The 24,590-nt window shown below is 37.1% G+C and overlaps 1 protein-coding gene across 4 annotated transcripts in view; it reads left to right on the top strand.

Moving 5' to 3' along the window:
- The window catches only part of TBC1D5 (TBC1 domain family member 5), a 476,007-nt gene that overhangs the window by 263,643 nt on the left and 187,774 nt on the right, over window positions 1-24,590 (top strand). For all 4 annotated transcript variants that reach the window (XM_037061363.1, XM_037061360.1, XM_037061361.1 and 1 more), the window contains 3 exons: window positions 16,016-16,118; window positions 22,952-23,040; window positions 24,497-24,547. In XM_037061363.1, coding sequence (XP_036917258.1) covers window positions 16,016-16,118; window positions 22,952-23,040; window positions 24,497-24,547 — 243 coding nt within the window. The remainder of the gene's footprint in view (window positions 1-16,015; window positions 16,119-22,951; window positions 23,041-24,496; window positions 24,548-24,590) is intronic.

The raw sequence follows: 24,590 nt of genomic DNA, 5'->3' as shown, positions 1-24,590 counted from the left end.
ACTGCCCTAGAATTTGCAATATACATTTCAACTAAACCAAATCCACTTTCAAAAAACACTATACCACTTCACAGGTAGTGCATGTACCTTATAATGACAAAATAATCCTAATTCCTCCTTAATGGCTCCTTCGTGCTTATCATTTCTGTCAATTTTTCACTGATATATAAGCATATATATACATACACACATCCATATGCATATACGTATGTACATGCACACATGTAGCTTACATAGTTGAATGCATTATTGGTGGTATTATTTTGATCAAATTGTATTTTAATAATTAAAAATTAGAAAAGTAAATGTTTTTATTTTACCTTTACTTATATATTTCTTCTTATGTTCTTCCTTTATGTACACCTGAACTTCTGATCTACCTTATTTTTCTTTTCACTGAAGAACTTTTAAAATAACTCCTTGTTTGGTAGGTCTACTGGTAACAAATTCCCTATTTTTGTGTTTTTGAGACTATTTTTATTTCTCCGTTTTGAAAGATAATTTCACAGGTGCAGAGTTCTGGATTGTTTTATTATTCTCTAAGCATTTTAAATATTTCACTCCATTTTCTTCTTGGTTGCATGGTTTCTGAGAAGCTGGAGGTGATTCTTATCTTTATTCCAATAGAGGAGTTTTTATATTGGGTAAGAGTTTTTTTCTTCTTTAATGACTTTTTCTTATCTTTTCTCTCTCTCTCTCTCTTTTTTTTTGGTGGTCCGAAGGTGACATGCCTGGGTGCTGTTTTTTTGGCCTTTATCTGGAGTGGTTTTCTCCTAGCTTTGTGGATCTGTGGTTTGGGAATTTGGGGAATTTCTCAGCCATTATTGTTTCAAATGTTTATTCTGTTCCTTTATATCTGTCTTCTACTTTTGATATTCCCATTCAGTGTATGTTACACCTGTTATAGTTGTCCCACAATCCTTGGGTTTTCTGTCTGTTGGTTTTTTCAGTCATTATTCTCTTTGCTTTTTAGTATTCAAGGACTCAACATATTCTCTAGCTGAGAGATTCTTTCCTCACCCAGCTTCAGTCTTCTAATGAGTCCATCAAAGGCATTCTTTACTTGTTACAGTGTAATGTAGCATTTCTTTTTTGCTTCTTTCTTAAGATTTCCATCTCTCTGCTCACATTGCCCATCTGTTGTTACATGCTCTTACTATTTTCTATGGAGCTCTTAGTATAGTTGTAACTGAACAACCAGTGGGGTTCCACTGCCTGCCACCTATAGGCAATAACTCAGAGATAGAGTCCAGTGGAAAGAAAATGCAACTTGTATCTATAGTCATAATGTGTATGTGTGTATGAATGATTTCTTGGTGCTGCCGGAAGAGCAAGCAATCTGCTGGTGGTGTCTGCCGCCACAGTTTCCCTCTGCTCTGTACATGGAGGTGGGGCACTTTGCTTTTTTCTGGGCCTTCTCTCAGGACTTGCTGGCCCTGATCTCTTCTCCCCACCCCACCACCCCCTTCTTACCAGCCTTGAAAACAGTACCCATAGTGCTACAGGCCTGACCTGAAGCACTCAGGGAGGGACCTGGGGCCTGATCCTCCCAGGCTGCACCGGCCCACCTGAGGGAAGGGTATGGGGCTTGCTGTGCCCGCACCTGACTGTGTGGGCCAAAGGTCAGTGACAGCTGCTTTGGCTCCCTGCCTGGGGGCGGGGCACAGGGCTTGCTGATCTCTCACCAGAGGCAGAACTGCTGCAGAACTGCAGCCACCTGGCTTTCCTCCTGGAGGAGGGCTGTGGGACATGTTGCTCTAAGTGTCTCTCAGTCCACCGGCTGAGCTTCTGTGAGCTCCTGCCCTGGACTTCCCCGTGCCCTTCTACCCAGATCCTTCTCCCTGCCCTCCTACCCAAAACCTGATGGCTCCCTGACTTGGAATCCCTCTGTCTGGGTCCCCGGCTGTAGAAAACTCAGCCCACAGATGAGAGAGGACACCCCTCCCATCCAATCAACTTCCTGGTTTTCGGTGCCGGTGTTGTGTGCCCTTTTTGTGTGCATGTTATGGTGCGTCATCCCAGTTGCTGGGGTAACACACACATGCACTGTCTTCATTGCTTCTCCACCCTCCCCATTTCCCAGGGTTGGGGAGATCCCCCCATTACATAGTTACCATAGTTTTTAAAAATTCCTTAACTCCTAATTCTAGTATATCTGCCTTGGCTTGTTCTGGCATTTGTTTTGTCTCTTTAAATTGTGCTTTTTACCTTTTGGTATGTCTTCTAATTTTTTCTTGATAGACAAAATGTATAGGTAAAAGGAACTGCTATAAATAGGCCTTTAATAAGATGGTGATAAAATGAAGGGGAGAGGAAGTGTTCTTCAGTCCTGTAATTAAGTCTCAGTCTTTAGTGAGCCCAGGCCTCTGGCCTTCATAAGTGTTTCTGTCTCAGCAACAACATCCCCGCCCCTTGCTTAGATGGGACAGGACGGCTGCACTTCCCTGAGGGCAGGCCTTGTTAAGAACAGGGTGCTGTGTTCACAATGGCTTATTTTTCCCTTCCCTCTGATGGAAACTGGGGGGATTTTTCTCTGATATTACTGTGGAAACCTTGTGTTCTCCCAGAAGTAAATCTCACAATATTGTGGACCCCTCTGTGACAGGTCCACCTGGAATATTTAACTCACGGAGTTATTTACACGGAGCTCCCAGTAGCTTGTCAGTTACAGTTCCTGCTTTCCTGCCCCTGCGCTGGTTCCCACTTCTGAGTCTCTCTAATAAGCTCTGACTCCCTGTATTTGCCTGTCTCTCCAGTTTTAGGGACAGCAGTTTGTCCTGTGTCTTCCCCATTCTTAGAGATCCAGGAAGAGTTACTGATCTTCAGTCACTCAGCTTTTCACTTGTTAGGATGGAGAAGCAAAGTCTAGACTCCTCGTATGCAGAACGAGACACCTGAGGTCCCTCCACAGTGCCCTTTCAGACCAGTGCTATGGCATTATGCCCTGAACAGGCTTTGCTTTCCATTTTCCATGTTTTGCTTTACTGGACCCTGGGAGTGCTACTAATCCCCTCCTCCCTGTTAGATTCCTGGTAATTCATCCTTCAAAGCCTAAGTTCATCACCAATCTAATGGAGCATTTTCCATTCTTTACAATTGGAAATACTTTATGCCTATTCTGTGTTCTAGTAGAATTTTCTTAATAACTTTTTCTTTTTTATTGGATTTATTAGGTGACAAGGTTTACTAGGTATAACAAGATTATACAGGTTTCAGGTGCACAACTCTACAACATATCATCTGTTCACTGTTTTGTGTGTTCACCCCCTCCAGTCTCTGCCCATCATAATTTATTCCCCCTGTACCTGCCTCTCCTGCCCCCTCCCTCTTAATAACTTTTTGATGATACTATTTAATTTTGTTTAGTCTTATATTTATTTAGACTTGCCAAGGTATTCAGTCTGCCAGTATATTTAGTATATTTATATTAATTGCCTCCTGGTGCCAGGCACTGGAGATGCCAAGATAAATATGACCTGGACCCTTAAGAAGCTCAAAATCTAATAGAGAAAGCAGTACAAAAAGCTGTAGTCCAACATAACTGGTGCTAGAATAGAAATAGTAAGTACAAGAGCCCTGGTGTTCACCCAGTTCTCATCTTTGAAACCTAATGGTGAGCCCCTCTATGGCATGGACCTAATTTTGTTTTGTCTCTGTGTGTAGAGTCAAGTTGATGTTTAAGAAATGCTCATTGATTGTGAGTCTTATCACTTATGATCAGTTGTACTGTGTTAATATTAACAATCTTTAACCTTCTCAGTCTTTGGAGATATAAGCACACTTGAAAAAAATACTGTTATCAGCCTTCTATCCCTAGTTTAAACAAGATAATTTCATCTCATGAGCTGCATTGTTGCAGTCATTATTGAATTTATTTGATCTGAATATGTCACTGTATTAAATATTATCTCCTCTTTCAACTAATTTTAATATTCTTTTATTCTGCTAACCCATTTTTGCCTCAAAGGGTTTTGTATTCATTTCAATTAATTGTTCTTTATCTCAGCCTAATGAGATTGTTACTATTCTCATTTTTATTACTGGAAAAAAAACTGATAATCAAAAGGTAAATCAAGGAGTTCCATTTTACAGCATTTCTAATTCAGAGCTTGAAATGTCCATTCCGAACCAATTTTTTCATGCTTCAAAGGCTGTAATATTAAATGAAATTCAGTATTATTTAAAATGATGGGAAGTATTGAGTTCAGAATAAAATATCATTTCCATTTCCATATTAGATGCCAAAGAAGTCTGTTATTTGGTCTATTGAGGTCTATTCTAAAAGCATATTTATTGTGTTTATAACATCATTTGCAAATTAACATATTTATAAGCTATTACCAAATAGTATCATCTCTTCTTCAGATATGTTCCCCTTCTCCAGACTTCCATTGTAAGATTAAAGTTTTTTAATTTACTTTTAGCACTATAACTTTGACTATATTTAAAAGTTTATCACCCTGGCTAGTGTGGCCCAGTGGATTGAGCAGCAGCCTGTGAACCAAAGGGTCGCAGGTTCGATTCCCAGTCAGGGTACAGGCCTGGGTTGTGGGCCAGGTCCCCAGGGGGAGGTGCACAAAAGGCATCCGCAGGTTAATATTTCTCTTGCTCATTCTCCCTCCCTTCCCCTTTATCTAAAAATAAATAAATAACATCTTTTTTAAAGAAGTTTATCTGATTGCCTATTGGATTTGTTAGTCCTCTTCGGTTTTTGGTCTTTTTTGTGTGTTTTGTGGTTATTATAGGGTTATTGCAGCTAGCAGTTCAGGCAGCTAGCTCATTTGTCAGTTAATTACATTCTTTCCTACTTAAATCTCCATGAAATGGTTAGATCTGTAAAGATCCAACTTTCTCAAACTAATGCTTCCTTTCGTTTATAGTTCACACATGGGCCAAGCTGCTGACATAATGTATTGTCTCCTCAGTTATTTTTAGCTCTTTATTTGATATTGTGTGGATTCACTAATAATTGCTGAAGTTCTCTTTAAAACTATAGATATGCACTGTCCAATTTGATACCCACCAAGCTCCTGTTGCTATTTAAATTTAAATTAATTAGCATAAAAACATTTGAAAGGAAGTTTTTTCATGCATCATAGCCATATTTCAAGTGCTAATGGCTATTGTATGGGACAGCATAGATATAGAACAAGAAATTCTGTTGGCAGGCACTGTAGATAATTCACCGTTGTTATACTTTTATATAGTATATGATATGAATGTCTGCATTTTTTGATAGTGAATTTTAGATATGGACTGTGCTAAGTATTTACTTTTACTTCCTTTCCCTGCCCTTAAGAAATGTTCATAAACTTTTACAGTGTACGAGTCTTATCTGAGGTTTTGGTCAAGTTTTGTTATTATGTTACATTGTAGTAGGCAGCTTAAAATGAGACTACTTTGAAAATTTTTTCTATATCATTGCTATTCAAAACTGATTTTGCAAAGTTAACTTGTTTGTTTATTTGGGGGAATTTCTTTGTTTGTTTATTTAAAGTCCATCTTCCCCACAATGTCTGTGTTGGGAGAAATACCGTCACTACTCTGTAAAGTATGACTTGGTTGTCACACTTTATGAATTTAAGATGTCCTACATGTTGGTATCTTCTTCTTCTCAAAGCCCATTTTTTTTTACTCAAAAAAGAAATTCCTCAGGGAAGGAAGATTTTACAAGCAATTTCAGAGCAGAATTGATTTGGGTGTGTGTTAATGCAGACAATCTGCCCAGTGTTAAAATGTTAGAGAGAAAAAAAACACACAAGCTGCCATATTCGTGTGATCACACCAAAATAGCAGCTTGTATTTATATTTTCAGTCTCCTCGAGGTGGACTGCAGGCACACATGAATGAGTGGATGCACTTGCTGTTGTGTTGCGATTTTATTTAATGCAGGCAAAGTACATGCTTGCACATGCACGGCCAGCCCTCACATATGCACTTGTTCACAGCCGAGAACTCGAAAACTACAACACAAGCCGCTCTCTGAGAGTCGTCAGCAACCTGGGTGTGTGTTTCTTCAATATTAAAAGGGGGGGGGGAACAGATTTTCAGGATTTTAAGAAACAATTCTTCTGTCAAATGGCCTATAGTCCTTCCTCATTTGACAACATTTAAGGTAAAAACAAAATATTTGATTATTATGATTGCATGTATTTATTTAGAAATATGTATTTTCCCATACTGCTCCTGTTTTTAATGTGTATTTCTCCCATTTCTGTACGGAAGCATGCAAATTCTCACCACACATTTATTCCAACATATGGAATATTTTGAATTTTTGAAACATTTCTTAGTATTTGAGTGAAAATTTAGGCGAATTTGCTGCAGACTCTACTGTTGGAGAGCTTTGATCTAATCTCAGAATTTGGGAGCAGTGGTACATGTAGCAGCTGCATGGTTGTATGGCCCCAAGCTGCTGACCAGAAGAGGTTTTGCTGTTGAGATCTCCCTGTTTCAGATTAAGCCATGATTTTTAGCACTGTTTATGGTTGTGGGCCCACATATCGATCATGAGAATGTAAAGTGTGGTAGGTGGTAAAGCAATATCCCATCTTGAAATATTCCTAGTAGGCATAGCCAGTTCAGTGCTATAAAATAGTCCTCTCAGAACTTCAGTGCAGAGTTGGGATTGAAACTACTTTGGTACGCAAAGATCAATGAGTTTTGCACTTAAAATACATGCAAACGTGCATTTGTATATATGCCGCTAATTTTTCACCTTTATGGTATGAGTAGAAAGTGGGTTCTTTTCTTTTTTGAGCTGGGGAGTCAGCGGGAGGCAGGGCTTGCTATGTAACTCAGGGCATTGGAGGCCTGGAAAGAATGTTTGATGAACGCCTCTAGTCACGTGATGACAGATGCCACCTCCTAAAACTCCAGCCCCACCTCCCCTTTTTCTGTATGCATCATTTGATATTTCCTGTTATTCTAACCCTTTTACTTGATCTTCATCTTCTAACCTATATGGTGATTTCAAATTCCTGCCTTCTATGTAGACTTTTGGAAATTTTTTTTTTGCAGTCCTCTTGGGCTAGATGCTAACACTTGTCATCACTACAGATTCCTACTTTCTTTTCTTTGCCTTTTTAAAGGTAGTGTTCGCCATTAGGTTCGCCTATGAAAGCTGTATGCTTCTTTTGTCTTCATTAACGACAGAAACAAAGGCAGCAGAGTTCTTTCTTATACTTTGCCTCCCCACCACTTGTCTCTGAGTCCATAGATTTAATTATCATTTTTTATCGGGTTGTAATTTTCATTTTCCATTGGGTTGCAGGTTTTTCTATTTATTTATTCATTAAACAAATACTATTTCAGAAATTACTCTATACCAGCTACTGTTCTACAAGTTGAGGATCCTCATAAACTGTGTCTCTATTTTTATAAATCATAGATATTTTACTTATCTTCCTTTAGAAGCATGTGTAAAATATCTATTTTCTCTCCTAGATTTTCTTGAGTACTTAGTTCTTAGGTTTTGTATCTTCATCTTCCTGGCACCCGTGTTAGGCATTTCTGTTGCTGGTAGTCATCTGGTAAATCCTTTTACTTTGCAAATGTGGAAAGTTAATGTTCAGAAAGAATATGATGGGAAAATATAACTTGTTAATGGCCAGGATAGGACTAACACCCCAGACTCCAGGCCTAGCACTCCTCCAAATATTTTATGTCAATCTTGTTTACTTCGATTTAACACTTTTTCAATTCAAGAAGTATTTATCACATACCTTCTGCATCCAAAGCACTCTGTGAAGCATATAGGAGATGGAAACATGAGTGACTTATCTCAAATATTATTCAGAAGGAGGTAGAGATTAAATATTAAATAAATACCATTTCTGTCCTCTGGGCTCACGTGCTGTAATGCAGAGTTTCTCACCCTTGGGATTATGGACATTTTGGACCCATTACTTCTTTGTTGTTGAGAGCCCGTGTAGGATGTTTAGTAGCATCCATGACCTCTAACTGCTAAAGGTTCAGGGGGGCTGCCTTTGAAGTCTTCAGTGGCTATCAAGGCGTCTTGTCAGACAGAAGGGTTCTCGGAGGCTTTACAGCTTTCTGACATCCCGACAAAGGATTTTGCATTCGCATTCTTGGTTTCATTTTTAGACCTTATTTTTCTGACTGTGGCTTAGATTTGATCTTTGCCCAGAAGCAGTGTCTGAATGTTAGTATCATTTGTTGACTAGAGAGGCTGAGAATGAGAAAAAGTTTTATTTTTATACCCAGCAAGCCCTAGTGTTGTGGGTAGAAATTAGTCTCTGTCACAGGATCAGGAGGAAAGCTTTCCCGGGGCTCATGCACAGGAGATCGTAGTGTGGCAAAGTGGTTTACTCACGTGGAAGGCTGCCCCAGGTCCCCTCTCCATCTGTCCCAGCATGGAAAATCAGGGCCAGAAATAGTCGGTGTCCAGAGATCCTGTGCCATATTAAAGCTCAGATGAGCCCGGCATCTGGCTAGTTTAACTTGTGTTCCCAGTTGTAATCCCTTGCTGTGCTGAGGTATTCAGGCTCCCACCAGGACCCTGCATGGGACTCACGCAGCTGTCCACCGTGTGGCTGCTAAAGCCACGTGACTGTGTAGAGAGGATGCGTGAGTGCACAGGTAAGTGTGTTACCAGGTGGGCAAAAGACAGAGAGTGCAAGCTTTTTGTTCCCCTGGGATTATATTAGCTTGGATTTAGGATGAACCAGGTGCTTTTTCAAAAGAACCAAACAACTTCCTATGTTTTCATAGCCTTTTGATAGGTCCACACTCCCTGGTTAGACTGACTGGCCTCCATAGTCACACACTTCCTCTGTGCCCCCCAACAGTTCAGTACTGGAGCAGGGAGTGTTAATCTCCTTAGGGGAGCAGTGCTGTGATTCCCTGGGGTGTGAAGCTGGAGCAAACAGGCTTATGCTCCCCAGTCTGTTAAGCTCAATGTCTATTTCCCTTTGTTCCCTTTTCCTTATTAATAATTAATTAAGTACTGATGGCAACACTAGCACCTTTATGTTGATCAGTTCTTACTTTTACAGAGTATTGAAGGCGGCAGCACCTTCAACACTGACCAGGTTGCTCCTTAGATTTCCCAGTTTATTAAGTACATTTTCTATTTTCCATATAGGCAAAGGCTGCCATGGTACAACTACACAATAAGGAAGTTTTTTTCTATAGTGTTTTCCCTACTTTTATCAAAGCCCTCACTACAGCTAGGTCCTCCTGGTCCAGGTCTTTACTAACATCTCATTCACACCATGTAGTCTTTCACTGATGCTTTATGCAACGGCCTTCCAGCTTCTATGCAGTCCCATAGAAAAATCTACCACATATCTTACGGTTTTTTAGCAGTGCCCCAATTTCAGGTATCAAGAACTATCTTAGTTATCTATTGCTATTATAATGTCAACCAAAATTTAGTGACTTGAAACAATGATTATTTCATAGTTGCTGTATATCAGGAGTTTGGGAGCAGCTTAACTGGAAGCTTCTGGCTTGGGAGTCTCAGTAGATTGCAATCAGGTGTTACCTGGAACCGCAGTCATCAGGAGGCTTGACTAGGGCTGGAAGGTCAATGTGGGTTCCTTTCCATGTGGATCTCTCCCTGGGACTGCTTCAGTGTCTTTCTCCAGAGAATACTTTCTCCTGGAGCCAGCAATCCAAGAAAAAAAGGATGTGAATTAGAAAGAATTTGCAGATATATTTTTCAAGTCACCATAATCCACATGTCGCTTCCCAGGTCACCCAGATAACCTTTTTTCCATTCTATCCAGCTAAGGGGAAGTGTCTATGAGACCACACTGGGGTGGAGGATGAGTTTGGAGGAGGGGGTCACACATCACTTCTATGCTCATTACACTGGCTAGCACTGAGTGGCCACAGCAAACTGGAAAAGAAGCTTGGGGATGAAATCCAGCTGTGCCTGGAATGAAGAGGAAGCAGATTTGGCTGAATAGAGAGAATGGTGAAATCATAAACCAAAATAGAGGGAACACAGAAATAAGAAGTATCTGGTGTGTCTGCTTTCATGCTCTATCAGATTATTCCTGTGTGGCTTTTGCTTGACTTTTCAGTTTTTCTACAATAAAAGAATAAACCAGAATAAGGTGGTATAGTTATTTTGGTGTTTAATAGTATTCCAGGGAGTTTTCATCGACTCATTTTAAATTTTGGATGAATGCTTGCTTTGAAATTCTGTTTTTGAAGTATGGGCCTAACACCAGTTATTGTTCCTCCAAGTCCTTCTGTGCTTCTCTGTCCTACGGCATGATTATAAACCTTCACCAAGGGCTTTATTTTTTCCCTTGGGGCACCTTATTGAATACTTGCATCTTCAGTAATTCATCTGGGCCCAATGCTTTGTCTATTCTAATACTTCTAATTACCTAATTATGTACTATAATGCAGTGACAAAGCCCTTTATCATTTCACTCTTTTCTTAACCCTTTTCTTGCTTTGGAAATATTCTTTTTGTCTCTTTGTTTGTCTGAGAAACTCTTCATTGTAGGCAGCCCAGATATTTGCTGGGTTTGCCTTTATTGTTTCTCTGTATTACGGCAGACAGTTGCTTTATTGGCTGTCTTTGCAGTTGACTCCCATCAGGTACCTGAGCTCCTGGTTATTGGGCTCTGAAGTCGGTGTTTAGTCGTCCTGCATCCCCCACGTCCTGATTTATCCCCACACACCGCAGTTATATGAAAAGGTATCCAGAGAGAACTAGAATAGCCTGGCTGTCATAAACCACTGTTGTGGCAGAATCAGTGGCCGATCTGTCATTTATAGATCTTAGATGTCCACAAGTATTCATGAGCAAATATATTGGAAATCAGCAAGGCTTTCAAAATTGTGACAATCTGTACGTCAAGATAATTAAACATTGATGAAGAGAAATTATTCTTTATATGTGCCATTGAAACAATAAAGGAAGAAAAATGATAAAATAATAGTTTTAGCATTTTACGTTCTCCCATGAATTAATTGATCTAGGCACTGGCCATCAGGGTTGCTAGCATCACAGAAGGAGAGGCGAGTTAACAGTGTGCTCCTCCTGACGGGAGCACGCCACACCAACAATGCCAGCTCTATATTGCTGCGTCGTAAACCACCCCAGAGCTTACAGCAATGACAGAAATTATTCTGTTGACAAATCTGTAACTTGGGCAGCTGTGAGGAGGACAGTTTGTCTCTGTTCCACAGCTTGCAGGTTAGGGGCTAGAATTATCTGAAGGCTTATTCATTTACACACCTGGCCATCGAAGCTGCCTCTCAGCAGAGATCTTCCCTGGAGCCGTGGCTACAACAGCTCTACATGGCCCGGCCCTCCCATGGAGGTGCTTGACTTCCTAGCAGTGTGGCGTCTGGGTTGCAAGGATGTGTCCAGATGGAGAGCCAGACAGAAGCTATGTCGCAGCATCACTTACACTTCGTTCTCTGTGAGGAGCTACCATTAAGGCCAACACATATTCAAATGGAGGGGAGTTTGACTCACCTTTTTATGGGAGACATGCCAAAAAATTTGTGAACGTGTACTAAAACCATCCTCCCACCTATGAAGAATTCTGTTGAAAGTTGAACCTGAATCTGATGAAATCTCTAGGCCTCACCGCAGTTCATAGGAAATGCAGGGGGGTAGGGAGAGGAATGTGTTAAATGACAAAACAGAGGAATAATAAGTAAAATTCAGAATGTGGCAAGTTTCTACAGGGTAAGGAACCTGGTTTCTTATAAGGAAGGACAGATTTATCAAGTAAAATGGTCAACAGATTGCAGTGTGTAGACATTTCTTGGCTCTTGATTGAACAAACTGAACATTTTTTATAGCTATTTGAGCATTGACGGGATACTTGATTTAATTACTATATAATTATTTTTATTGTAGGGTTGTAATGTTACTATAGCTGTGTTTTTAAAGAGACTTATCTTTCAGAGCTACACATTGTAATCTTCATAGGTGTGATGTCTCAAATTTGCTACAAAATGCAGCATTGAGGGATGAGTATATATAAAACGAGAATTGATTAGTACTGAAGCTGGATGATGGGTATATTGGGGTTCAGTCTACTATTATCTCTATAAATGATTGCATTTTTCATAATGGGAGATTTTAAAAAACTTATAATGAAACCTATATTGCCTTTGAATTTTGGGTTGTTTCAAAGATAAGAAACAGAGCACACACCATACTTTTATATCTGTTGGTATTAATTTGCAGTATGCAGAATTTGTCTAAATGCAAGTTCCCTCACATATCTGGAGAATGAAAGTGCAGTAGTTTAAATGTCAATCAACTAAGTTAAAACTAAAATACCACATTTTTCCATTAAGTAAAAACTGCACTGTGTAAGTCCAAATTTCATCGTAGAATACTTTAATGTTACTTCCTCTATGTGTTTTATCCACACCAGGGTCTCACCTTCACCTACTTGCCATATTCTTTTTTACTTTCAGGCCAAATGCAGGAATTACTTGTCTTGGACTTCTATTTTCTGATAACAACAAAATTTGTCTTTAATCCCCATTTAGTATAATGTTTTTTTCCATTTACTTTCTTACCAGATATTTTGGCTTAAGTGAATCATAAACTAATACAGATTTAATTCTAAATTCTTTTCTCTCTTTTGTTTTTACTGAAGTTACTACCGTTTCTCTTTATTACATGAAAATGAAAAGTCACACTATTTCTCAAAATCTAAACAGTTGTTGAATCCAGCTTGGGTCTTTATTCTGTGATTTTTATCATTGTTTCAACATATTTGCCTTCCCAATGGTATGTGGGTTAGACTGATGCTCGAATTACTTTCCTTGGGGTTTACAAACAAAAGCTCAGGGGTGTCATGGGTGACAGGGAAGCTCTTTTGAAACTTAAAACATATTGTGAAAAACATTATTACTATTCCTAGAACAGCTACTCACTGTACTCTTCTTTCTCTTATTTCTGATTCCTAAATATGGTATATTTTCTGGTTTGAAGCCTTTTAATATGACAATTGAGTACTTATTATAAGAAATATGTTGTTATTCAAATACGTTCATCATCATGACCTACGTTCTTCTGTGTAACTAATTCTAAACTCAGAGAGTTTTTTCCTAAATGCGTATTTTCAGCTCATTTCTAACTACTCAGTGGAGCAGTTGAAAAGTACTACTATCCTGCTGACCACCCAGATACACTGGGGCAGGGATTCACCTCTCTTGGAGCCTAAAACTTGTCTGGATGTAAGTTCTTTGTCCAACTTCTGAAATAGCATACACTTTTATTTCCTTTTCAGAACCTCTCTCTATCTTTCTACTTACTTATTTGATGTTGCCCTACAAAGAGGGTATCGTGAAACTTTACAAATTGACACTCTATCATTGTAGATGGTGTGTCATTGTGAAGAAATGCTGTGTCTGCCTCGTACACATTTTCAGTTGATTGGGTATTTGCTGAGAGTGGGTAATTTAAATTATCTACCTGAAATTTAATTCTTGTAGATCTCTAGTTTAAAAACTTGCAAGTGGGTAGTATGCATTTAAATGAAACTATGAATTGGTGCATAATATAATTTACATTTTTAGTAGTTAGGTATTAAACTCTTACTATATAGCTCATGGGTATTTGTTACAAAGTAAATGCTGCAGTTTTTAGTACTTTTCCCCATAATCCATTCAGATTGCAGCAGCTCTGTAGAATTTGGCTGTGACAGTATGCACAGGTAATTTGCAAAGAGTAGTTAAGGAAAGGACACAAAGTCGTTAAGCCAAGCCATCTGAATCGTGGGGCATGAGGCCTGCTTACAGACAGGGCTCAATTTAAGTCATCCGCTGAGGAAGAAGGGTAAAGAATTTTACCTCTCAGAAGGATTAGCCTGGTTTTGACTTAGTAATTAGATTTTTCCAAGAAATTTCTCAATAATTTATTTTATTAATTACTTACCTTTCATCCTGATTATTTTGGGATATTGGCTTTCTAAGGGCTTTCCCAACTTTCTTTTGTCCCATATAAATCATGTAAAAAGTATTTGTGTTTCTTTCTTACTTGGGTGCATTTGACATCTTTCTGTAACTTTTTTGGCTTCTATGATATATTAGTAGATTCTCCACTGAATCTACTTCCAGGTTAGTTTTTCTCTTCTTTAGGAGCTCTGGTCACTTGTCCCTAGTTGAACTCTTGTGCCTGAGTAGGGACTGTCTAGAAGGTCATCACATTAAGATACATGCAGAGATGGAAAGTCATCTTGCTCAGAACTGTGGGTTTGTGACTGGCCCCCAAAAGAGGGGCCTCCTTGCTGCCAGAAATAAGATCAAACATTTGTTTCTTGGGACAGTTGCACATTAAAGGGAATTTCAAGCAAAAGTCAAATGAAAAGCTAAAGATAAAATAGATTTTAATTTACTTTAAAAATTAGTACCGGAAAACAGACACTTCACAAGTGACTGGCATAGTTCACCCGGGAACCCAGCTAAGCCTAAAGAAAAAGTTGTAACTCCAGAAGAAGATCAGAATGAAGCATAAAACAGCTGAGGTCTCTAGAAATAGGAGGCAGTAAGCCATTATAATCTGAGGTAAAACAATCATTAATGCTCTTTAAAATCTGTTTGATGGTACCCTGTACTTCCTTGTCTTGGGTAGTCTTTCTCTTCAAACTCTCACATAATTCTCTTAGTTTCCTAATTCACACCTTCATCACCTAAAGCACTGCTACTCAGAGACTAAGAAAGACTTCTCCTTCTGAACATCTCCTACTTGCCAGGCACTGTTCTTGGCGCCCTCACATTATCTCATCTGACCACAAGGTCAGTATCATTGTCCCTACTTAATAGAGGAGACAGTCATGTATTCAAAGTTACACTGCCAACAACTGTGCAACATGAATCCGAACACAGGGCTTTTTTCAGGTGTGTGATTTTCCCATTTCACTTCATTATAATGTCCTTTTCTCTCTCCTGTAATCGCCCCTCCTCAGGCTTATTCCCATTTAGAGTTAACTTGTGTTAACTTGTGTTCCCAGCTGTAATCCCTTGCTGTACTGAGGTATTCAGGATCCCACCTGGACCCTAAATAAGAACATTATTCAGTAATATTTTCTTTGTTATTACCCTATTCAAAAAATGTAGAGTGATTGTGTTGCATTTCCTCAATTATAAAGTTGGCACTCAAAACTCTTCCCAGACCTGCTCCACGGTTTCTTCTGTCCTGTTTTCCTGTTCCCACCTGGCAGTATTCATGGAAATAATTTTCTTTCTGATGACTAATTACCATACTGTGTTGCATACCTGTAATACTCAGTGCCTTCTGTGCCTTCATATCTTTTCTTCTGGTTTAGTGACCTTTTCCATTGATGTTTGCATGTTCTTCCTCTTCTAAAAATCCTTGTTCAGACCTTTTGTGATTGAACCCATTTCACTGGTCACTTCTAAATGACATCCCCTCTTCCCCTACACATTCATTGTGTATTGAATTGCTATGTGTTTGCTCTTTGGCTTATTGTGATTGTATATTTTATTATAAACAGCTAGTTAAGTTTATAGTCTGCCCTTTTCTATTTCACGTCACATCAAAGTGCCTGGTAGAATTTTTGATTCAGAGAGCATTTAAGTAATACTGACTAACTTGTTCCATTTGAGGTCTGCATTTTCTTTAGATAACACTAACAATGTGGTCATGTATAATAATTTAAATATTGGTATTTGCATTAAAAAGATAACTTCTTCAAAAAGTTGATAACAACAAGATCACATTCTACTCCTAAAAATCAAAAAAGGCTAAAACAAAGCAATCCCCCACCTTAAATACATAGGCTATAATTCATTTTGCTTAAAAATCGTTGTATTCACCACGTGATGACTTTAAGCGTATGGAAAACATTTTAAGTATTTTGATATTAAAGGGTATTGCATCCCTCTGTGCTATAATAATTTCCCTTCCCTCATCATTTTTTCCTCAGCATATAAGTTTTGCCAATGGCAAATACAGACTCATACCTCACAGAGACGAGTTTGTGGGTAATTCTTGGCATTGTGCTAGTCAGTTTCATTCTGTGTTTTCTTTTTTCAGGTTTCCTGAAATGCAGTTTTTCCAACAAGAAAATGTGAGAAAAATTCTTACAGATGTTCTTTTCTGTTATGCTAGAGAAAACGAGCAGTTGCTTTATAAACAGGTAATGAGAAGATCGTACAGGTGGCATCCATTGACTCAAAATTTTCTATACAGCTTGACAAATGATAGAGCAATAATGTAGCCTTTATTGTATCCAGAGTCGGATCATAATAGTAAAGCAATCAAAGAGCTGCTTGTCAGCTGCATGGTGAGAAAAGGAAGCTCATTGAGGCACATATGCTTCTTCCTTATTATAAGACATTTCACCAAATTGTCTTCTATAAGGCATTCAATCTTTTCTTTCAACTTTTGGGAGTTTGTTTATAAACAACATCTTTGAAACCAATCTAGTAATAAAACTTTTCAGAGTTGTATGTATAAATATTGTTTCTAAGTACAGGATTTATAAATATGTGACATGCTATGTAAAAAATAAAGTATCCTTTTACTCCTGAAAATGTACCAGTAATGTAACTTCAAAAAGTTCTTTTAAGTGGCTGGGGCGGAGGGAGAGTGATGGGGCGAAAAAGAGACAACTGTATTTGAACAGCAATTTTAAAAAGAGAGCAAATTTTTTTTTGAAATTTAAATGATATTCTTTGTGATCCTGATACTTAAAGCAAAAGTTAGCTGGGTTATCTTTATTGAAATGTAAATTATTTACTTAATGTATAAAGAAGTATCTAGGTTTCTACTTGAACTTACGGTGTTCCAATAAAAATATGTCAAGTTGAATATTCTTATATATTTCTCAAAATGTGTATTAATAGGGGATTCAGACTAAATCAATAAGTTCCCTAACAATCAAAAGTTATGGTCTATGTCCAATTGATGACCACCTAATTTTAATGTAATATACCAGAAAACACTTGTATGGTGAGAGCAATGTATTTAATTTGAAATAAACTTGATCCATTTAAAGATAATAAACCAAGTCATATACAATTGTCCTAAATAAAACAGTTATTATTATATACAAAGAATACCCAAGGAACTAATTTTATCTTAGTTTTAATATTAGTACTGTGTCTTTATATTAATTACATGTAATTACATGAATTACAATTAATTATATAAATCACTGTGTAGAATAGGAAATGGAAAAAATATATCCTATTCATAATGCCAACCAAAACTATAAAACACCTAGAAATAAACTTAACAATATAGGCAGCAATGCTATATGAAGAAAACTATAAATTTTATTGAAGTCTATAAAACCAGACTTGAATAAATAGGAAAGTGGTAACGTTTTTAGATGAGGAGACATTAAATAAAAATGTTCCTTCTTACCAGCTTAATGTATAAATGCAGTGTCATTCCATTGATAGTCCTAAGTAAGAAATGTGATTTTTAAAAGCTGGACGCATTTATTTTAAATTTAGTGCCAAAAAGCTTTAGTTAGTTTTAGTGGAGATCGTATAGCTCAGCTGGTTCAGAGTACTGGGTCTGGGTGCATATCCCTTTATCTGAAACCCAGACCCACCACTAGCTACATAGGCAATTGACTTGCTTGATTCTAATCCTTAGTTTCTTTCTCTGTAAGAAGAGGGCAATAATAGTATATGACTTTGTATTTTTAAAAACATCTAGTTCTCACTAAGTGTTCATGTGGGTAGTTATGGTGGCTACCATTATTATAATCACTATAAAATAATGTGGAGTTGCCACAGATTTTAGGGAAGAAAAGAATAGCAAAGGGAGATAGGAAAACTTTCAGACGTGTTCTGTGATCAAACCAGTGTGATGGCCGTGCGGGGGTCAGCAAGGAGATCAGTGGAGTCAAGTAAAAACAGGTTCAGTTGTGTATGAAATCTTAATGTTAGAAGATAGGACATTTTTGTTAACTAGCTTTACTTGGCTTTCTACCTAGAAAAAAGGTCAAATTATACTTCTCTTGGAAAATAAATTCAAGATGGAGTAAACATAAAAATGTAAAAGCAAGAATTACACAAATATACTAGAAAAACTAGGAGAATTTTAAAAAATAATCTCGGGGTAGGAAAGGCCTTCCCAAGCAAGATATCCAGAGGTCATATGCAAAGTCCCAACACCCAAAACAAACGCACAAATAAACAAGCCAAAAAGAAAACACTGGGAGAAATGAAATCTACCAGTAGAGGATTTGGGGGGAGCAAGTAACAGAAAATCCCATTCAGAATGACTTAAACTCTATGGATGTCGTGACCATCCTTTGCAAAAAGAATGGTTCTGTAGCATTGTCAGTTCAGTAGCTCAGATTCTACATCAATTACCCAGGTTTAGTTTTATTTTTCCATTCTCCTCTCCTCGTCATGTTTACTTTTATCGTCAAGCATATCTCCTCATTGTCTTTTCTCTTCTTTCAAATACTTGAAAATGCTTCACAGGAAAAGATTTGATAGCAAATCAGGTTGGAAAAAATTATCCAATTACACATTTGTTTCCCCTTCTTGTTTAGAGAAAGAGAAAACTAGATTAAGGAAGTCTTCAAATAATGGAAAGAAGTTCACTGGCAAGGAACGAAAATGTAGCAACTGCACACGCCATCCTCTGTGATGCATGTGGCCCACTGCATTGTCAAGGGGGACCAGAGAGGAATGGGGAAGGTCAGATTCTTGACCATTTAGACCAAGACCATCAACACTGAATGGGGAAGTATTAGCTTACTCCTAGGAATCAGTTAGTAAGACTTAGTCACTCCCTGTGTATGTTCAAAACCCTATGGATTCTTTACACAGAAATAATACGTTTCTGTAGGAGGACTGAATATTTAGCCAGATCAATTTTAAGAAAAAACCTTGAGTTTCATCACAAGCTGTTAAAGCTATTATTTTGTACTAGGTGACACCCCGTTTAACATCGACCATATTGTTAATAGTTATGGGATTTTATTGAATTAATGAGACTGTTATCATGTAGTTGAATGTCTTGCTGAGTTAATTGAAACTGCAGAGATTATATAAATGGTATTAATGAACTTTGACTGCCTGATGCCTCAACCTTAATAAAGACTGCTTGGTGAGCTAAATGAACACAGGCAGATAAAAGAACAGGTTCAATTTTGTGAGCCTACAGGCTGTTGATGAGGAAAACTTTGTTACCTTTAGTTTCAAATGGCACAGGCTTGAAGTGCAATGACTGCCAACGATCCCGCAGAAATGAAGGCTTTAAGCAAGCACAAGTGCTGACAATGTCGATGGAAACACGCATTTTGAGAACCAAGAAGGATACTGACAATACTTTACGTTTTATTATGCTTTGTCAAATTTATAGCACATTAGTGAATTTATGATCATTCTGTCTAGATACTTCTCTTTTCCTTTAAAGATGTCTGTATACTTGCCACTTGTCATTATTTTCCAAATTTTACTAGTCTAGAATTGAGGGTAAAACCAACAGTGACTTCCAAGTGTATTTAAGGAAATATTCCTAGTTTAGTTGGAAAGCAACACTGAATTTGTAAAAGGTTGTCTTAAATAGTATTTAGGGAACTCTTTAATTTCTGTTACATAGAGAGCACCCTATTTATTGATGCGAAATATTGAAATGTGTTACCGTGTTATTCTTTCCCATTTTTTATATCGTAGTTCACCTTTTACCAGTATGTTGCTCTGTTGAGTGGTAAATATTTCATTTACTCGGTCACTGTGCAGTGAACACCTTTTATGTGCAGAGTCTGTAATAGGAATGGGGTTGTGTGTGTGTGTGTGTGTGTACATACACACATATTACTTAACACAGTTTATGATTATATAGGCACTACTGTGCTCATTTTATTACTGTGTGTCTTGCTGTCTAGGCTGCATGCCCTGTAATGGTTAGGAGCATGCCCACTTCATTTACTTTTGTGTTCTCACTGCATCATAGGTAGTTAATAAATAATTTTTGAAATAAGTGAGATGAATGATACTCAAGCAAAATAGAGAATGTGGAAAGAATAGTGTCACAGAAACTAGAGAGAAGAGAACATTTAAAGAGGTAAGAAGATGCATTTGGCAAGAAATCTTTGTTATTAAATTAGCCATAAGTAATTAGAAAATACATCGAAGGAAAAACACTCATTTAGAATCACCACCACCACCACCAACAATAAAAACCTAGAAACCCAATAAAAACTATGCAGTTCTATAAATTTTTTGGATTGGGAAATCTGGTGTTCTAAAAATATCTGTTTTCTTCAAGTTAATTTTAATGCAATGCCAATAAAAATTGTAGTATTTGGTTTAGCATTTAAGTACTGAGGCTCCCTTGGATGAAAAAAAATTAAGTTAGAATAGGCAAGATAGTTTTAAGAAAAAAGGATAGAAAATAGGAATAGAATATTTTACAGCTTGTCATGACAATAGTAAATTTTTTTTAAACATTTCCCTATTTATTTGATTTTTTTCAAGCACACATTTTAGTTGGCTCCCAGGACCCTAATAAATGACCTAAAAAGTGAAATGGAGAAGATTCACCGTCCCCACTTAGATAGCCTTTATTTTGTGTGTGTATATACATTAAAGTTCTTACTAAGAATATTCAAACCAGTGGGATATCAGTAAAAAAATGAAAATGAGAGCTAAATATTCAATTTATGGGAAAGGTGACATTTTAGAACTCTTGGCAGTAGATGGGTTATTCCTTTAATGGTGATCATTCAGTAAATTAGTTTAACTCTTTTGGAGAGAAAAATGTATATTCTTCAGGTCAAAATTAAGCACTAGATAAATAGGTGACTGTAAAAAGAAAACTATATACTTACCTAAAAGCCATCTGTGAAATTTCATGAGGTTTTATTAAAATTATTTTTGTTGAATTTATTGGGGTGACATTGGTAATAAGATTATATAGGTTTCAAGTGTACAATTCTATGATACATCATCTGTATATTGCATTGTGCCCACTGCCAAAGTCGAATCTTTCTTATGACCATATATTTGATGCCCTTTATACCATTTACTACTCGCCATCCCCGCTCCCTCTGGAAATAAGTAATACAGAAAAAGTCAAGAAGCATATGATTTCACTCACATGTGGGATATAAAACTGAAAGCAACAAATGAACAAACAAGAAAAACAAAAACTTATACACGGACAGGGGTTTTTTTTTTGAACACTACAAATATAAGTGAGGATTTGTGAGATGGTGATTTTATGTGTGAAAGTGAGGGAATTCTTTTTGAAGGGTAACCTAATGGAATATGTCAGAGACTTTACCAAATGTCTTTAATCATTTACACAGAAATTCCACTTTTAGCTACTTTATCTTATGGAATCAATCACAAATAGGCAAAACAGAAAAAAAATCCTACAAGGATATCTATCACAGTTTTTCATTTGTTTTTTGACCTTTCTTCTTCTTCTCTCTCTCCCTCCCTCCATAACCATCCTTCCCTTTCTTTATCCCCTCCTCTTTCCTTCTTTTCTTTTTTGCTTTTTTCTTGTGTGGTTTTCTACAATATGTAGCTATTACTTTGACGACTAAAATTCTGGCACTTAGTTTTGGGAATAACTTGAGATTTTTCCTGAGAATATACCCCTTGTGATGATTACAAAGCATACATAGAAACACAATTCCATTCTTTCTGGCTTTTCTACTGTGTTCTTCTAAAGGCTGGTCTTTCCAAAGTTTGTTTAGTAAGGACATGGATACCTAAAAAGATTGCTGTACGGTAATTTGTCTTAAATCACAAGTGAATTGTCAATGGAGCATAAATTATTTTGTAAAAATGTCATCAAGTCCTTCTAATTCAAGACTAGGGATAACTTACAGTGAACTCTGAAAGAGTTTACTTTGATATTATTTTGTGATAACAACTAGTTCCTTAAGAATGGCTCAGTACTACCAGACTGTGCAGAAGACTGTGTGACTGTCCTTCTAAACAGGAAGTCATCTCTCTTTTCACCAGCAAAACCATTTTCTCTCTTCTTGCGTATTTTATTTTTATTTCCTTTAAAGGCAGTGTTTTGTCTAATGTGTTTGCGATAGGTCATCCATAGTTGTTATGCAAAAGGAAAATGGTAATTTGCTCACTTTTAGAGGCAAAAAGGTACAATCTGCTTTTAACTTGCTAAAATATGTTTTTTTATACATAAGAGGAAAAATATCTCAATTAGCAAGGCTGGTCACTAATGTGAAATACCTTATTTCCCCAGAACAATGAGTAAATAAAGAATTTTTGTAATACCCTTTACAGACAACTTAGTGGTTAATATATCTTTTTGTGTCTGTGCCTATTCATGTAATGCACATGTGAACAGCAATATAAGGAAACAGAATCATATTGGTGAAATCACTAAAAAACTAAATTGTAAAGTAACTTTATAGTTGAACTTAGGAAAAATTTATGGTAGTCTTCAGGTTAAACAAGTTGAAAATCATAATTTAAAACCTTTGTTTTCCATGATACCTGTTAAAGATTGTTTCTTTTATTATCCAACATTTCCAGCCAGCTGACTTCAGCTCTCCCTAAATCTACAGACATCCCAATTTTGAGCCATTATATAATGAAAACATTGGCTGCAATTTCCTTAGGTCTCCGTTTCTTAGTTGCCCTTCTTACTGCAGATCTTTACACTCTAGCTCGTGATTGTAATTTGCATAAATGAAATTCATATTTATGAGTACAGATCTTGAAGCAACTGACAGGTGCGAGGTTGTCTACCATGCCAATTTATTGTTTGTTGTGTGTCGGTTAAAAGAGAACTGCTCTCTACATTTTAAAGCAGAATACGTAGTGTGGCTGAATTGGAACCAAAATCTGAAAGTAAATAAAATCTCCTTTTCTAGCTTTGCATGTTTATGCTTTTGTATATAGTCACGGACATGTTGGTGGCAGGAGACGGGTTGAAGAAGCATTTAGGGGGGCTTTGTGTGTCTGCTGGTGGACTCTAAACAGGCACCCCTTTTGTTTCCGTGCTTTGTTTCAGGGCATGCATGAGTTGTTAGCGCCCATGGTCTTTACCCTCCACTGTGACCACCAAGCTCTTCTCCACGCCAGCGAGTCTGCGCAACCGAGGCAAGTTTTATATAAGCTCCATCTGTTTTTAAGCCCTGCTGTAATCTTGTTTGCCTCAAAATCTTTTCCATCGAAGGCACTTTTGTAAATTGTAAACATTTGGTTGTGTTTCATGTGGCTGGTTGTTAATTCCACTTCGGAGTTGTAATCCCAGTGCAACTATGGGCAAATTTGGAAACATAAATATCTTCGCAAATCTTAAAGAGAGGCATAATTAATGAATCAAGAAGAGGAAATTTTTGTTGTAACGGCAAAGTGTTTAAGACTGATAGTATTCATACATACCGTCCTCTGATGACCCATTCTTTTACCGCAAGCTGCATGGGAACCTTATCTGCGAGGTACTGCTCCAGGTTTGACTTGGTTCAGTTCATAAGAGAATAGTACCGCAAAGAACTCAAGTCTATAACTAAACAAAAATGACATGTGTTTGAGATACATTAATTTGTTCATGTCAGCAAATAACTTTAGTAATTGTATTTAACTTCAAGTAAATGTTAGAAATCATTTTCTCACTTAAGGTACCATAACTGATGAGCCACAGAGGCAACCAGGAAGCATCTTGGAAAAGAGGGCTCTAGGATTACAGAACTTTGTCAGGAATATCCCACAGGCTAGCCCAGCTGTATGCAGAAAAGAGAAAAATAATCATGTAATATTTTTATTAATCAAATGTAGCCATCCATTTGCTGAATATATACTCAAACTTCTGTTAACTTTTCTTTACTATATTATACATTAGTATTTTCTAGTTTCTTTCGAGTTCTTCAGTCATACTTAGTTTACTGGATCTGACTATAGTAGCCATATCTTAATTGCCTTTGTTTAGTTATTCTATAGAATGATAAGATGAAATTAGTACTGGATCCTGTTTGTGTCAGACCTCACCTTTTTAAAACCATGTATGTGGAACATACTTCACAGCACAGCACCAATGACTGAAAATAGCTTTTAAATGAGTTGGACATTCTTCTTTAGCTGTTTCAGTTCACTAAAATGTATAGGCAACACTGAAATAGATTTGGAAGAGGTACTATCATTGATTAATTGATGTTACAATGTAGAAAAAATAGAAACCATTAAAAGAAAATAATGTTTTAATATGGTATATTTCACCAGTAACTATATATTCTTTTGTTTTAGACAATAGGCAATAGATTCTAGAGTAATCAATTTATTCTAGACTAGGCACGTTCAAGGAACATGTCACCTTTGTATTTGTTATTTGGAATAAATAAATATTACTTAATGTGGTACAGACAAAGCAGCTAATTTGTTTCTGATATTTATAGAAAAGATTTCATTTGTTAATGGAGTTCCTCTTTTTATTAAAAAGGTTTTTTTTTTCATTTGTACATTTTGTGAAATTTGGCTTCTTTGTATACAACAAAGTAAACTCTGCATGTCCTTCCACTACAACTTTACACATTTTGATTGCATGTATTGCTTTTTTAAGTGAGGAAATGAAAACTCTCTTGAACCCCGAGTATCTGGAACATGATGCCTAGTAAGTACAAAAAAATTCTTGTTATTTTAATTTTATACCACAT

This window comes from Sturnira hondurensis, unplaced genomic scaffold, assembly GCF_014824575.4.
Source record: "Sturnira hondurensis isolate 20B ecotype Veracruz unplaced genomic scaffold, ASM1482457v3 Scaffold0013299, whole genome shotgun sequence".
NCBI lineage: Eukaryota > Metazoa > Chordata > Mammalia > Chiroptera > Phyllostomidae > Sturnira > Sturnira hondurensis.
Note: the sequence above shows the minus strand (reverse complement) of the source record. Positions and strands in the feature narration are given on the sequence as shown.